The sequence below is a fragment of the Periplaneta americana genome, chromosome 7 (genome assembly GCF_040183065.1).
Source record: "Periplaneta americana isolate PAMFEO1 chromosome 7, P.americana_PAMFEO1_priV1, whole genome shotgun sequence".
NCBI classification, from domain to species: domain Eukaryota; kingdom Metazoa; phylum Arthropoda; class Insecta; order Blattodea; family Blattidae; genus Periplaneta; species Periplaneta americana.
In genome coordinates, this window is record NC_091123.1 from 104,653,787 (window position 1) to 104,669,168 (window position 15,382).

General features: G+C 41.6%; 2 protein-coding genes across 13 annotated transcripts in view; one reads left to right on the top strand and one right to left on the bottom strand.

Annotated features, from left to right (window-relative positions):
* Positions 1–15,382, bottom strand: part of Pi3K68D (phosphatidylinositol-4-phosphate 3-kinase catalytic subunit Pi3K68D) — a 987,208-nt gene that overhangs the window by 431,124 nt on the left and 540,702 nt on the right. For all 12 annotated transcript variants that reach the window (XR_011333110.1, XM_069831124.1, XM_069831122.1 and 9 more), the window contains one exon: positions 11,739–11,907. Coding sequence is in view for 11 of the 12 variants with exons in the window: in XM_069831124.1 (XP_069687225.1) it covers positions 11,739–11,907 (169 nt within the window). In the remaining variant the exon portion in view is untranslated. The remainder of the gene's footprint in view (positions 1–11,738; positions 11,908–15,382) is intronic.
* LOC138703327 (TATA element modulatory factor-like) lies at positions 3,711–5,108 on the top strand. Its single transcript, XM_069831128.1, has 2 exons — positions 3,711–3,924; positions 3,967–5,108. Exons 1-2 carry the CDS (start codon positions 3,726–3,728, stop codon positions 5,091–5,093), a joined length of 1,326 nt encoding a protein of 441 aa, XP_069687229.1. The 5' UTR covers positions 3,711–3,725; the 3' UTR covers positions 5,094–5,108.

Below are 15,382 nucleotides of genomic sequence, written 5' to 3' on the forward strand. Positions count from 1 at the left end.
TCCGTCATTTCGTATCGTCTGACAGACATAACACTATCACCCTCTTAGCAAAACTCCTTTTACTCATTTGTTATTGAGCCTGTAAAGTGAGTGAATGAAGTGTCGCGGTTTCAGTGTTATGGTTATGTGTTTTTCATAACACTTAAAATATTGCTTTTGTGGTCTTGCTGCGAATTAAGAGACAAGTATTATTATTGATTGTGTAAAACTAAGTTTTGGCATTTATAATATATTATAGCTATTTTGATCCACTGAAATATTTAATCTGTCAGCGAATATAATAATAATATTATTATTATTATTATTATAGAATGTATAATTGTATTTTGATATTATGAAGTTTATTCTTTATACAGATATTAAAAAATTGGTCGATGTTGCCAGGTATTGTTTATTTAACCAACATGTTGCCTAACATGTTTACTTTGGTCTTAAATGAAAAATTAACCCATATTTGTCCCTTTTTATAAAATTAAATTAAAATCGTTTGTTTGTTGTTAAGCCACTAAAATATGAATAATTTCAATATTAATTCACTATTAATTAACAAAGAAAAACATGTTTATTTAGACTTCATTTGTTGAAATATATATAAATATATGTAAAACCACAAGGGTTACATAGTTTATTCTGATTTCAGAATGGAATACCGTTGTTAACCGAGGTAATTGTTTCAGATTTTGTAGAAAGAGAAGGACAGGCATTAGTTGCAAAAAGATGCTCTGTTTGGTTTGTTATAGCAAAAGCTGATATAGAAAAATTTTCTATCAGATGATGGATAGCTGGAGCGGAGAAAAATTCTCTCCAACACCAGGACTCGAACCTTGATTTTCAGCTCTGCCTACTGATGCTTTATCCACTAAGCCACACCGGATTCCAGTTCCGATGCTGGATTGAATTCTCTCAATTTAAGTTCCACTAGTGGCCAACCTTCATGCACTGTGTCACAGATTTGTAACAGTGGCACAATGTCCAATATAATATGTGCAGAGGTGCACTCATTATGAGTGACTGAGTGGCCGAGATCCGATGGAATGAGCACACTCTTTAATCACTAAGTGATTATTTACGCATATCATATTATTGTGATGTACCGAAGTACATATGATATTTCCATGCAGAAATTCTGCGTTATCATATAATGAAGGATGGGTGGAGTGAAGAAAATTTCTCTCCGGCACCGGGACTCGAACCCTGGTTTTCAGCTCTACATGCTGACGCTTTATCCACTAAGGGCCGGTATTATCAACGCCTTTTAAACCTTACATTCAGTTTAAACTGAAGTTTCTCGTTCTGCTTCGTATTATAAACCTTAACTACCAGATAATCTTGAGTTAACTTGAGTTTAACTTGATCGCCAGTTTTCTGCCGTTTAAACTGAAGTTCAAGGCTCAAGAGTGCAAGATGGCGGTTCCCGCAATACAAATGGATATTGCAGATGTTTTCCAAGAACTTATGGGTGACGATATGTGAGTGATCAATACTACTGAACGACCACAGCGACCAAGAATTTTTCGAAATAGAGTACACCACTTTGACATATACACAAATGAACATAAGTTTTAAAACAGATTGAGGCTTTCGAAGCAGACAATCCTAACCTTCAGAATTAGGCTTATAGTCCTAACCTTGTTTCGGAAAATTGAAACTCGGATACAACATGCAACAGAAAAATGAAAAAAAAGTGCAAAAATATGTGTTTTAGGGTTTCTGTTTAAAGATTATTTGAAAAGATAAATGATTTCTTTTTTTATTTTTGAAAACACTCTGTTGAATCTCTGCATCAGTTACTAGTTTTGCTGCGCTATTTTTCCTCTGGTAGTAGACATACTGAAAACGATGGAAGATTTCGGAGATGTCCGTAAATCAACTATAAACCTATTGCGCATTGTACTGTGTGTGACAGACAGCCTCCTGGTAAGATTTATATGGGGCCTGACTTATAAACACATAATAATATTACCAAATTTTACTAGACTAGTAAAAATAATTTTATTGTTTTACTGAATACTGTTTCGTAAATATTCTAGAAAACACATAAAGTACGCACACTAATATTATTACTTCATTACTCAGTTGATTCTGTATGGAGTTATGTCGCGGATGGTCATGCAAGGTTTAGTTTGGTTGCATTGTGTTTGGGAGTATAACATTGGTAGCCAGTGTTAAGAAACTATTTGAGGTTAAGTCTGACAAGCATACTGAAGTACGCGATATTGGTCTTCTTTAGGTTTTTTTATGATACTCTCTCTGATATCGAAGAACAAAGATGTTTCTTAATGAAGATTCTCCACGAGCATTGGCTATTTTAAATCAATAATACGATTACACAGTTGCGATGTTCTTCTTTTCTTTCCTAGCAGTAATACCAATCGTATCCACTACGGTTTAAATTAACTGAGACTCTGTAATATGGCACGTTGAGTTAAACGCACGGTTAGGTTTAACTTAGGTTTAACATAATCTTTAGATTAGCCGTATTTATAAAACCGGGCCTAAGACACACTGGATTTCAGTTCCGATGCCAGATTGAATCCTCTCAGTTTAAATTCCACCTCTTAGTTTGCCTTTAGTGGGCAACCCTCATGTACTGAGTCACAGACGTGTGACAGTGGCACAATGTTCATATGATGAGTTAAGAGGTAATATAAAATGCCCAACAGGCTGACATGTGAGAGTGAATTGTATTCTTCTAGCTGAAAGACAGAAACATTAGTTGGAATAAAGGTCTGTGTTACAGTCACACAGTGTAAAGCATGTGGCTATTGGTCCTGTATCTATATTCAGAGCTATACTATGTAGTGTAGAGAATATGAAGTCTTTAGACGCAAATGCAGATTTCCTTGGGATTAGCAGTGGTGTAAACATAAACACAAATATGGGCGTCATTTCAGTTTTTGTTTGGGGGGTGGGAGCAAGATTTTTTAGGGAAAATCTTACAGGATATATCACATGGCATACTCCCTCCCTATTTGCCCCAAAATGAAGTATTTTCCATACTGTAAACTGAGATGAACTTGACTATAAAAAATTTATAGCATGATATGATATGAGATGCACTGAACATATTGTGACAGCGACGTGAGATTCGAACTCACGACCAGCGTCCCGCAAGAGAGAAGATCGCGCGGAGCACTTGGGATGGCACGCGGCGGAGAGGGGAAAAGGGCCAACGCGGCGAGAGAGTGGAGCGGGAGTGCGCGCGCATCTGGTGCTGGTAGAGAGGAGAGGGCTCGGGATTTTTCTGGAGTGCCATCTCTAGAGACGCGTGGAGCCTTCGAGGCTACGTCGCTGTTGCTATAAATTACGGACGCGAAGGAACGACAGCAGTTTTCCAGTTTGCAGTTTTCAGTTATTAAGTCAGTGAGTAAGCCAGAGCAAGCAAGCCAGACTTGTGTGCCGGAGTTCGACTCGAGTGTGCGTCCGCATCTGCGTCAGCATCCGAAGGCCTGAGTTCGAGTGCAGTGGACCGCAGTTGGAGGGACCTGAGTTCGAGTGCAGTGGACCGCAGTTGGAGGGACCCGAGTTCGAGTACAGTGAACTGTCTCTGAAGGTCTGTGGTTCGAGATACTGTGAACTCGAGTGACTGAGATAGAAGAACTGTGAACTGAGAACTGGTAGTTCTGATTTGTAAATAGTGCTTTGTAAATATTAGTTAAGATTAACAGTACATTGTTGTTACTAATAAAATTCACATTGGTGTCAGAACCGGGACATTGTCGACAATGGAGAACCTACAGCAGATCCTGCAAGCCATCGCGGAAATGAAAGCAGAAATGAAAGACGAAATGAACAAGCACATCAGTGAGTTGAAGAACGATATAAGTGAAGTGAAAACGGAGATGAAAAGTGACATAAGTGAAGTGAAAGGCGACACAAGTGAAGTGAAAGGCGACATAAGTGAAGTGAAAACGGAGATGAAAAGTGACATAAGTGAAGTGAAAGGCGACATAAGTGAAGTGAAAGGCGACATAAGTGAAGTGAAAACGGAGATGAAAAGTGACATAAGCGGAGTGAAAGGCGACATAAGCGGAGTGAAAGATGACGTCACTACGCAAATTGAAAGCGTTTCAGCCCACGTAGATGGAATTGTCGCCATCGTGAAAGACGAACTCAAAGCCGACCTTGACAACCTAAACAAGAATTTTACAACTATAAACGAGACAGTAACCGAATTGAGACAGGAGGTAGACCATTTCGACGGCAAAATCCGCGATCTCGAGCGTCGTCAAGAGCAGACGAGCGAGTTGCTGGACAAGACGAGTGAGGTGATGGAAAAACACGCCGAGGAAAACAAGCACATACTCACGTTGATGGACCGACATGCTGAAGAAAACAAGCACATCCTCGCGTTGGTGGATCGCCAGGCTAGAGAACAGAAACAGATAGTTGCCGAGGAGGTTCGACGTGCCATGCAAGAAACGGCCACAGAGTTGAGGACTCCATATAGTGGCCCTGCGGAATCATCGCCTTCAGCCAGACATCACAACGTCAAGACGCCAAAGTTCGACGGTACGACGTCTTGGGCGATATTCCGTCGCCAGTTCGAGGCCACCGCAGCACATAATGGGTGGACACCAGCGGAGAAGACTACTCAGCTGCTGACCGCGCTTCAAGGACAGGCGTCGGAGATTCTTCACAGCGTTCCAGAAGATGGGACAGCCGCTGAGATAATGGCGGCCCTGGAGGGACGTTATGGTGACCATCAACTTGCTGCAGCATTTAGGACCCAACTAAAAACGAGGGTCCAACAGTCAGGCGAGTCCCTACAAGAATTCGCGATGGCGGTGGAACAACTGGCCCATAAGGCCCTCAGGGGCCTACCTAATGATTTCATCGCTGGAGAGGCGGCCTACACCTTCGGCAGCGGAGTCCGAGACCCGGAAATAAGACAACAGCTACTCTTAGCAGAGCATCGCACCATCAACGCAGCTCTGGCGGCGGCCCTCAGGATGGAGGCAGCCAAGTTGACTGCGAACGTCTCGGCATCGCACCGGATTAGGAGCGTCGCGGCGGCCGACGTCGAGGAGCGTCAACCGAAATCACCCGAGCGACGAAGACGAGGGAAGATGCGACGATGGGCTGATTGCTGACGGATGGATAAGAGGCCGCCCATGTAGAGTACTGGTAGACACCGGGGCGTCGCTCACTATCGCCAGACCAGAAGTCGTGCGTGGACTACCTGGGAGGACGCCGCTGCGCCGGTATGAGCTACGTACTGCCTCAGGCGAGAACCTGCCCATCCAAAAGGAGGTTTTCCTGGATCTGACATTGGGAAAGAGGAGACTGGAGATGTGGGTGTTCGTCGCCAACATCACTGAAGACGTCATCCTGGGACTCGACGCCATGCGGATTTTCGATGCAACGGTGGACGTCCGGCGCCGTATCCTGCGTTTTGGTCAGGATGAAGTGTTCCTGAGAGACGTCGAAGACCAACCCATGGCCAGCAGACTCACCTTGGAGAATCAAGTGACAATCCCAGCAGGCTGCGAGATGGTGGTGACGGCAAGACTGGACGGAAAACCTAAGAGAAACCTGCTCCTCGATTCGCAAACAACTCCGATAGATGGGGTTTATGTGGCCAGATCCTTACTCCCGAATCAGAAGGTGGTACCGGTGAGGGTCCTGAATGTCACCAATCGGGACAAGGAGGTGCCTAGTGGAACTGTACTAGGTAACGTCGAGCCGGTGGTGTCTGTGACGTCTCTGGCAGAAAACGAGGAGTGTCACCGAACACGTCCAGATCTAGACCCATCACTGAAAGAGCTGGCTCGAGAATTGCCGGCGAATTTAAGCAAAAGAGAAAGAAGACAAGTCCACGATCTACTGACAGAATTTCAGCACGTGTTCAGTCTGTCTGAAAATGACTACGGGAGAACGGAGAAAGTTCAGCACCGCATCGACACCGGAAATGCTCGCCCAATGAGACAACCTCCTCGACGCGTCCCTCTAGCTAAACAGAGGGAGATTGACAACCAACTGGAGGACATGAAAGCAAGAGGGGTCATCGAGGAATCCGACAGCCCTTGGTCATCACCTGTGGTGCTGGTGAAGAAGAAGAATGGGGACCTGCGCTTCTGCGTGGACTACAGAAGACTGAATGACGTCACCAAGAAGGACTGCTTTCCCCTTCCACGAATTGACGACACCTTGGACACCCTGGCCGGAGCAGAGTGGTTCTCGACGTTGGATCTCAAGTCAGGATACTGGCAGGTGGCGCTACATCCGGAGGATAAGGAGAAAACGGCATTCTCTACAGGCCAGGGACTATGGCAGTTCACCGTTATGCCGTTCGGCCTCTGCAACGCCCCGGCTACATTCCAGAGACTAATGGAGTCCGTAATGAGAGGCCTGACATACGACACCTGTTTGCTGTACCTTGATGACATCATCGTGGTGGGCAAGACTTTCGGCGAACAGCTGTTGAACCTGAGGAAAGTGTTCGAGAGACTGCGACAAGCCAGACTGAAGTTGAACCCGAAGAAATGTCATCTATTCCAGAAGAAGGTCAACTACTTGGGACACGTAGTAGGGACCAACGGAGTGGCCACGGACCCGGAGAAGCTACAAGCCGTCAGAGGATGGCCGAGACCGAGGGACAAGCAGGAGCTGCGCCGCTTTCTCGGCCTCTGCACTTATTACAGAAGGTTCGTAGCTGGGTACGCCAACATCGCTAAGCCTCTAACCCAGCTGACCGAGGAGAAACGACAATTCCAGTGGACAGACGAGGCGGAGTCATCCTTCCAGTCGCTGAAAGAGGCGCTCTGCACTGCTCCTGTACTGGGATATCTCATCCCTGGAAGGAAGTTCACGCTCGACACGGACGCTAGCAACGTAGGCATCGGCGGAGTACTCTCTCAGGAACAGGACGGGCAAGAGAGGGTGATTGCCTACTTCAGCCGAACACTATCCAAGGCTGAGAGAAACTACTGTGTGACGCGTAGAGAACTTCTTGCCATTGTGGAAGCCCTGAAGCACTTCCACAAATATTTGTATGGCCAGGAATTCCATCTGAGGACAGACCATTCTGCACTCACCTGGCTATTGGGCTTCAAGAATCTGGAGGGGCAGACCGCCCGTTGGGTTCAACGTCTGCAGGAGTACAACTTCACCTCTGAACACCGACAAGGGAAGAAACATTCCAACGCTGATGCCCTGTCACGACGTCCGTGCCCGGATGGCTGCAAACACTGCCTGAAAGTAGAAGAGCGGGATGGCGCCCACGCAGTAAGAGCAATTGCCGCCCAGCCGAGCCCAGGATGGGATAACGCCGCCATAAGGAGGGAGCAGCTGGAGGACCCAAACATTGGACAGCTACTGCGTGATGTGGAGTCCGGCCAGAGACCAGTATGGGCCGATATCACCAACCGTAGCACCACTTACAAGAGCTACTGGGCCCAGTGGGAATCCTTCACTGTCAAGGACGGTATCCTGAAGAGGATTTGGGAGTCGGCCGATGGAAGGACCCGCATAGAACAACTTGTCCTGCCCAGGAGCAAGGTGAAGGAAGTGCTGGAGGAGACTCATGCTGGAGTGACTGGAGGCCACCTGGGAGCCAACAGGACGCTGGACAAGTTAAGGCAGAGGTTCTATTGGTTGCATCAGAGAACCGACACGGAACAATGGTGCCGAAGATGCGACAACTGTGCAGCCAGTCGCGGACCAAGGACACGCAGCAGGGGAGCCATGCAGCAGTACAACGTGGGAGCTCCTTTTGAGAGGATCGCCATCGACGTTGCTGGACCGTTCCCGGTCACGGATCGCGGGAACCGCTACCTGCTAGTCGCCATGGATTACTTCACAAAATGGCCAGAGGTGTACGCGATTCCCAACCAAGAGGCTTCGACGGTGGCCGACGCGCTGCTTGACAACTTCATCTGCCGATTCGGGGTGCCCCGGGAATTGCATAGCGATCAGGGGCGCAACTTCGAATCCAACCTGATGGGAGAATTGTTCGAGCGTCTGGGGGTGCATAAAACCAGGACCACTCCCCTCCACCCACAGTCCGATGGTATGGTGGAACGCTACATCAAAACCTTGGAAGAGCATCTGCGGAAGGTGGTGTCCAACCATCAACGAGACTGGGATGCCAGAGTCCCACTGTTCCTCTTGGCCTACAGAGCTTCGGTCCACGATACAACAGGGATGACACCGGCAAACATGGTCTTCGGGAGAGAGCTGCGCCTGCCCTGTGATCTGCTGTTTGGCACGCCACCCAGCGCCGACCAGCCAGCAACTGACTATGTGGCAGAACTCACCGAGAAGTTGAATGGAGTTCACCAACTGGCCAGAGAGCACCTCAAGATGGCCAGCGACAGGATGAAGGTGCGCTACGACAGATTAGCCAACTCTGCAGGATTCCAGGAGGGCGACCTAGTGTGGCTGTATCGACCTACCAGGACCAAAGGGAAATCACCAAAGCTGCAGCGTGCCTGGGATGGACCATACCGCGTGGTGACCCGGATCAACGACGTGGTGTACCGCATCCAGCGACAACCTCGAGGGAAGATGATGGTGGTGCATCTGGACCAATTAGCAGCCTACCAAGGGACTGCCCGGGACGAGCAGTCCTAAGGAGGGAGCAATGTGACAGCGACGTGAGATTCGAACTCACGACCAGCGTCCCGCAAGAGAGAAGATCGCGCGGAGCACTTGGGATGGCGCGTGGCGGAGAGGGGAAAAGGGCCAACGCGGCGAGAGAGTGGAGCGGGAGTGCGCGAGCATCTGGTGCTGGTAGAGAGGAGAGGGCTCGGGATTTTTCTGGAGTGCCATCTCTAGAGACGCGTGGAGCCTTCGAGGCTACGTCGCTGTTGCTATAAATTACGGACGCGAAGGAACGACAGCAGTTTTCCAGTTTGCAGTTTTCAGTTATTAAGTCAGTGAGTAAGCCAGAGCAAGCAAGCCAGACTTGTGTGCCGGAGTTCGACTCGAGTGTGCGTCCGCATCTGCGTCAGCATCCGAAGGCCTGAGTTCGAGTGCAGTGGACCGCAGTTGGAGGGACCTGAGTTCGAGTGCAGTGGACCGCAGTTGGAGGGACCCGAGTTCGAGTACAGTGAACTGTTTCTGAAGGTCTGTGGTTCGAGATACTGTGAACTCGAGTGACTGAGATAGAAGAACTGTGAACTGAGAACTGGTAGTTCTGATTTGTAAATAGTGCTTTGTAAATATTAGTTAAGATTAACAGTACATTGTTGTTACTAATAAAATTCACAATATTTTTAAAGTTCATTATTTTTTCTCAAATTCTTAAGTATTTCTTAATATTTTAAGTCACTAACCGGGCTGATATGGTTAATATGGTAGTTATAATCTCGACCTCTTAGCCGTAATTTGTTTTCAAAAGACCTGCATTGCACTGTATCCACATAATATATTCTTAATCTTTGCTTTGGTTATAGTTACAAATACTACTGCTGCTGTAACTGCTACTACAACTACAAACATTATCATCCCCAAATATTAACATCCCATTACAAATTCCAAACATTTCCTCTCATGAATAATGTGTAATCCTTCTTCACCTGATTGTTATTTTAGAAAATGTCCCAATTGCCCAAATCCAGGAGTCTTATTTAATAACTTGCAAGATATTTATGAAGAAAACATTACTGAGAAAATTACTTACAAGCAATGGATGGCAGTTGATAAAACAAATTTGAAATTACAGAATGACAATTTGAGGATGTTTTTAGAAAAGTTGTCCCTTACACTCCATACATTTCACAGTTGAAAGCTAAATTTTTCATTGAACGAAAAGAAAACCTAAAGGAAGAGGAATACCTAGCTATATGTGATTTTTCGGAAAATTATGCCTTCGTCATTCAAGATTCTGTGCAAGGTTTCACTGGAATAATGATCAGGCCACAGTGCATCCATCCATTTGTAATCTATTTCAAACTCATTAAATCATGTTTCTGAAAGAGGAAGTAAGTTAGGGACTGTGAATAAAATAATTTATTTTCCTAACAGAACGAGTGCACAGTATATCAGAAAGAATTTTATAAACACATTATACCATGAAAGAGATTTTGGAGTATCTGCAGAGTGGCAATTTTTTGCAACATCACACAATGATGGCCCTTGTGATGACAAGCACTAAAAGGCTTGCTACAAGAGTGAGTCTTCAACCACTTCAAGAACCCATAACAACATTCAAGAATTTGTTCAACAGGCTGTGACGAATATTAGTGGCATTTCCTTTAAATTCTTTAGCAATGAAGATTATCAAATAAAATATGAACTTTTAAATGAACGACATGAGAAAACTAAACTAAGACATGAAACCCTACGAATACTTCATTTATCCCATGTTCAACTAACAAAGCAGTAATAAAACAATATTCTGTCCCACATATAGAGAAAGTAGTAGTATTCTGTACTGGTTGTGTACAATTAATTTTCCTGTATATGATATTAGTTTAATGCAAGAGACACGTGTCAATGTACTGTCCTGTGATTGATGTTCATCTATACATTGCGCCACTGCTACAACACATGCACAGCACAGAGGCTGAATAACAAACATTTTGTTGGGTAAGTCAATTAATTTTATATGAATTTCTTTGAGTTCCATCCTGAAATTTTGCACACATACGAAAAATTAAATGGATTTCGCAACTATAGTTCTTTCATATTGTTTTGGAGTAGCCAAATTTCTTAAATTAAAAATTTTAGAATAAAATTATAATTTACAATCTGCTACACTTTATCTGTTCTAATGCTGTGTGTGTGTGTGTGGGGAAAGCGTGTTTAATTAGATTTAAAATGAGCCTAAAACAAATTGTGTTCCTACAACAATTAGAATTTTAGATATTAAAGTTATGGGACATATGCAAATTTACATATCTTGTAACCATTAAATTAGAAGAATTTGGGGACAAAAACAACTGTGTGTATCTTTACTCATCGAATGTCTAAAAAAGTTTAATAAAAATTGGTGGCATGAAGGTCATTTTCCTCTTAAAACTGTTCGAAGTGACATGGAATGACTCCTAGTTTATTTATGTACAGCATAAAAAATCAGTCTACAAATGTTACTCTTGGCACAATGGAATGACCCTATTGTTTTTTTAATAATAGTGATATCAACTAAGTTTATAATTTGGGTAAACATTGGACAGTATCTGCTATAGAAGCAGGTATAGTTTTTTATGGGTAAGAGATAGGCTAGATATAGGCATGATTGCTTACCTTCAGTTTGAACATCAGCTGATCAGCTGATAATGCCATGCTGGTTATTGCTTATGTTGAGCCACCAGTAACTGAGTCAGCCCCATCAGTTAGCAACCAAATGGAAGAGGTCATAATCTTAAAAATGATATTTTCTTTCGCAAGCCTCAATAAATTGAAGTCTTGCAGAAAGCATTGCAACAGAGGTTGGCAACTTTGGAAGTATTTTTATATATTGTATACAGTATGCACCCATGTTTTTTATTTAGTACTAATTATGCATAGTTATCTCAGTTTACGTCTCGGTTACCTATATGCCACTTTTTGTGTCTGAAGGAACTTACACTCTAACAGAGGCATTCAAATTAGTTATTGATCATCATGTAGGGCATAAGAAATGAAATATAAAATATAAAAGATACAGCAGGAATTTATTTCTTTATAAAATACAACATAAAAAATCAAACATCCGACTTACTGATTTCGAAAATCAACAGAAAAATGACTAAAATATAAAATAGCCTATACTTTTTTAGAAATAAGAAAGGAAAATCGCAATCGACACTCACCTTGTGAAAGTATCTTGCTCAATGATATTTAGCAATTGTTGTTGAGTATTTGGGTGAAGGCTTGTCCAGTCATGCAGAGTAGCGGCTTGTGCTTCAGATGTTTTCTCATCAATTTTAATTGCTTGTGGTGGAAACATCACACGCCCACCAAGATCTGGTAATTCCACCCCTGTTAATAAAATACTATGATAATGTGACCTTTCTGATGAAGCAAGTTTTTATTATTTTTGTATGTACTTCAAGTTTAATAAAATATCAAATTTCTCAATCACTAACTATATAATAACCTAGTAATATTCAAATTATCATAAAATCAGAGATATAAATTTATTAGAACGGTTCAGAAAGATGCTGGGGACATTATGAGATAGTCAAAAGACAATAAATTAAATCAGATGTCCAAAGCAAACCGCATTTATAAAATTCAGTTGTTTCTTAAAATAAGACATGATGTCCAGAACAAAATGTGTTACAGACCTAGGCATAATACTCTAACATGCTTACTTCTCATATACAATGGCCGGAAAAAAAAGTAGAGCACTTTGGTAAAAACTGAATCACTAATAAACACCAGCACATTACAATTAGGAGTTTTATGCGTGTATTCGAGAGTTTTTGAATATGATGTTGAGATGTCTTAAAATGCCATCACACAAACTGTTTTCCAGCCTAGGTGAAAAGCTGTGTGTATAGTATTTTATTTCAAGTTTTAAAACTGTGGAATAACATTCGACATGGAACCAAAGTTATAGGGCAACATTATGGAACAGAAGTTAGGACAGATGAAATAACTTGTCTATAGAAAGAGTTTAGGGAACATATTCACAAGCCACCATTACACATTGCTAATTATTTTATATTTAATTTATTAGTAATTCATCTGTTGCATTGTGTGCAACATATTTCAAAACCCTTTTCGAAATCACTCCATTCTTGTCAATATCGTAAAAAAGAACTCGTTCATTTAAACAATTTGTAAAAACAGATACATAAAGTTGCATTTACCTAATGGAATTTTTAATTTAAGATTAGCTAACAATGTAAGAAATGATAAATAAGTTACTAATTTTATGGAAGACATTATGAAACATTTCTAATATTGGGATTCACTATGCATGTTTTTCTTCCTTGAAGATTTTTAGGCCTATTATCAATTTACTGTAAAATAACTTCTTATATAGTGTACTGTGATATTGGGAGTGCACAATTATGAAATAAAGAAAATTTTGAAACACTCTTGGGAAATCTTAGAATGTAGGCTTTCATGGCCGGCATCAATAGATGAAGAATTCTTCAGACTGAGAGGCAAGGGGCAACTAATACTGCGACTGGTGATGTCAGAATTTATAGGAGCGGATTATGGTTTAATATTGTCTGTGCAGTCCGTGCCCGGGAGTCAAATGTTCTCGTTTGGGGCAACACTATTCAGAAGGTCTGGGGTTCGATCTCCTGAGACCAGCAATCCTGAATGAAGTTGTTGTTTTCTAATGTCAGGCGTTTGACAATAAAGTCATTTGACCTCTTGCACTCCAATATTTTTCAAAGATATTATCATGGTCAGCCACTGAAGCACAGATTTTGAGGTGTTCCGAATCCATTTTTTGGTTTGAGTTGCACAATGGGCAGTTAGGGGACTGATATATTCTAATTTTATGCAGGTGTTAGGCCAAACAATCATGGCCTATTGCCAATTTAAATGCAGCTACAGACGATTTTCGTGGTAAATCGGAAATTAACTGTGGATTATGATGCAGAGAATTCCATTCCTTCCCTTGACCTTGTGTTATCAAATTTTGTTTGTTGAAGCCTAGGTATTAAGATTTAATAAATCTTTTCACAGAGTAATATGTAGATTAAGTAACAGGTCTGTAAGTATCAGTGCTGCCCTTCTTTGCTAAAGCATCCGCATTCTCGTTTCCCAGGATTCCACAATGGGATGGGATCCATTAGAATACAATTCTTTTATTGAGTGATATTAATTGAGAGAGCATTTTAGTTATATCTCCTGTTTGAGATGAAGGTGTGTGTTTAGAGACTATTGATAGAATAGCTGCTTTGGAGTCTGACAATATAACCGCATTCTTAAATTTATTGATGTGACATAGAAGATTCCTGAGACTTTCACTTATTGCAATGATTTCTCCATCAAAACTTGTTGTTCCATATCCAAGAGATCTATAAAGTGAGAAGAGACAGCATGTAACACCTGCACCGGCACCTTGTTCTCTGGAGATCAAGGATTCGTTGGTGTATAAACGAAGCCAGTTTTGTGGAGGGTACCTAATATTAATTGTCTCTAAAGACAATTGTTTCATTATTTGAATGCTTACTTCTGATTTCAGTATTTCTTCTGTTAAATTTGGATTATATTCTATATTTAATAGAGTTAAAGGGTATGGTTTAATTTGTAAGTTTTCTTTTAAATTCGGGATATTGATTTTCTGTTTTAATTCTTGAACCATGGATATGAAACTTTTTTGAGTTTTCAATCTACAGAGAGGACTGTATGAATGCCAATTGTTTCCTGGTAATCTGATAAGTTTTTGATATTGGATCATTGCTTTGTCTTCTATGTCATTTTTATGCTGTTAATATTAGTGAGGAATCTCATAGAATCTATTGGAGTTGTTTTGATTCCACCAGTAATGAGCCTGAGAGCTTGGTTTTGAACATATTCTATTTCGTTTATGAAAGGTGTAGTAATTAAAATTTCTCCGCAGTATGTCAGCACTGGCTGTATAAACGTTTTGTATGTAGTGTTCAAAGTATTCCTAGAGCATCCCCATTTCTTTCCTACTAGTCTTTTTAGAAGGAAGAATCTTTTACGAGCTTTTTCATAAATGTATTTCAAATGGTTGCTCCATGTTAACTTACTATCGAAAATAACTCCAAGATATTTGGATTCATAAGTCCTAGGAAGGTGTTGGCCATTGTATTGGATATTGAATTCACTTACTTTTTTACCAAGTAAAAATATTTGGTAGTTACTTTTGCTTAAATTGAGTGTCATCAAATTTGATGTATTCCATTCTTGTAGTTGATTTAGAGCTTTAAGAGCAGAATTTTGAATTTTGTCTCTATGTCTGTAAGATCCGGAAGTCCATAAAACTATATCATCTGCAAATAGTGCTATTTTCATGTTTGATTCCTCTAATAGGGAGGGTTAAGTCATTTATATAAATATTGAATAAAGTTGTGCTGAGGACAGCGCCCTAAGGTAGACCTTGATATGTGAGTTATTGAATTTAGTGGCAATGAATCTTTGACTAAGGAATTCTGATATCCATCTGAACATTTTTTGTGATCTCCCTCAGTCACATCAGAATTATTCCTTAAAATATAGGCCAAGACAGCAAAGTTTTTTATTGTGACTGGCTAAGCATTTAGATTTGTACACATAATTATTTAGATACGGTATGTATTGAAAGTGTTAATATTTGTAGACCATTTTTATTCTTACATTTAGTCATCTGTTTTGCTTTTATTTATATTTTTTGTTATCAGTAACTGTCACCAAGTGAAAACCCATTCCTAGTTAATACATGTAAATATTCATATTCATGATGCAGCCTTTTGACAAAGAGTTCTTCTGCAAATCTAGCTTTTAGGATAAAGGTCCCTGTGAAGCAGACTTGAATAACTTC

Excerpts from the sequence above, each read along its gene's own strand:
- LOC138703327 (XM_069831128.1), top strand. The coding sequence starts at position 3,726 with ATGGAGAACCTACAGCAGATCCTGCAAGCCATCGCGGAAATGAAAGCA. Across the intron at positions 3,925-3,966 it reads AGTGAAAACGGAGATGAAAA|GCGACATAAGTGAAGTGAAA; the intron begins GTGACATAAGTG and ends GTGAAGTGAAAG.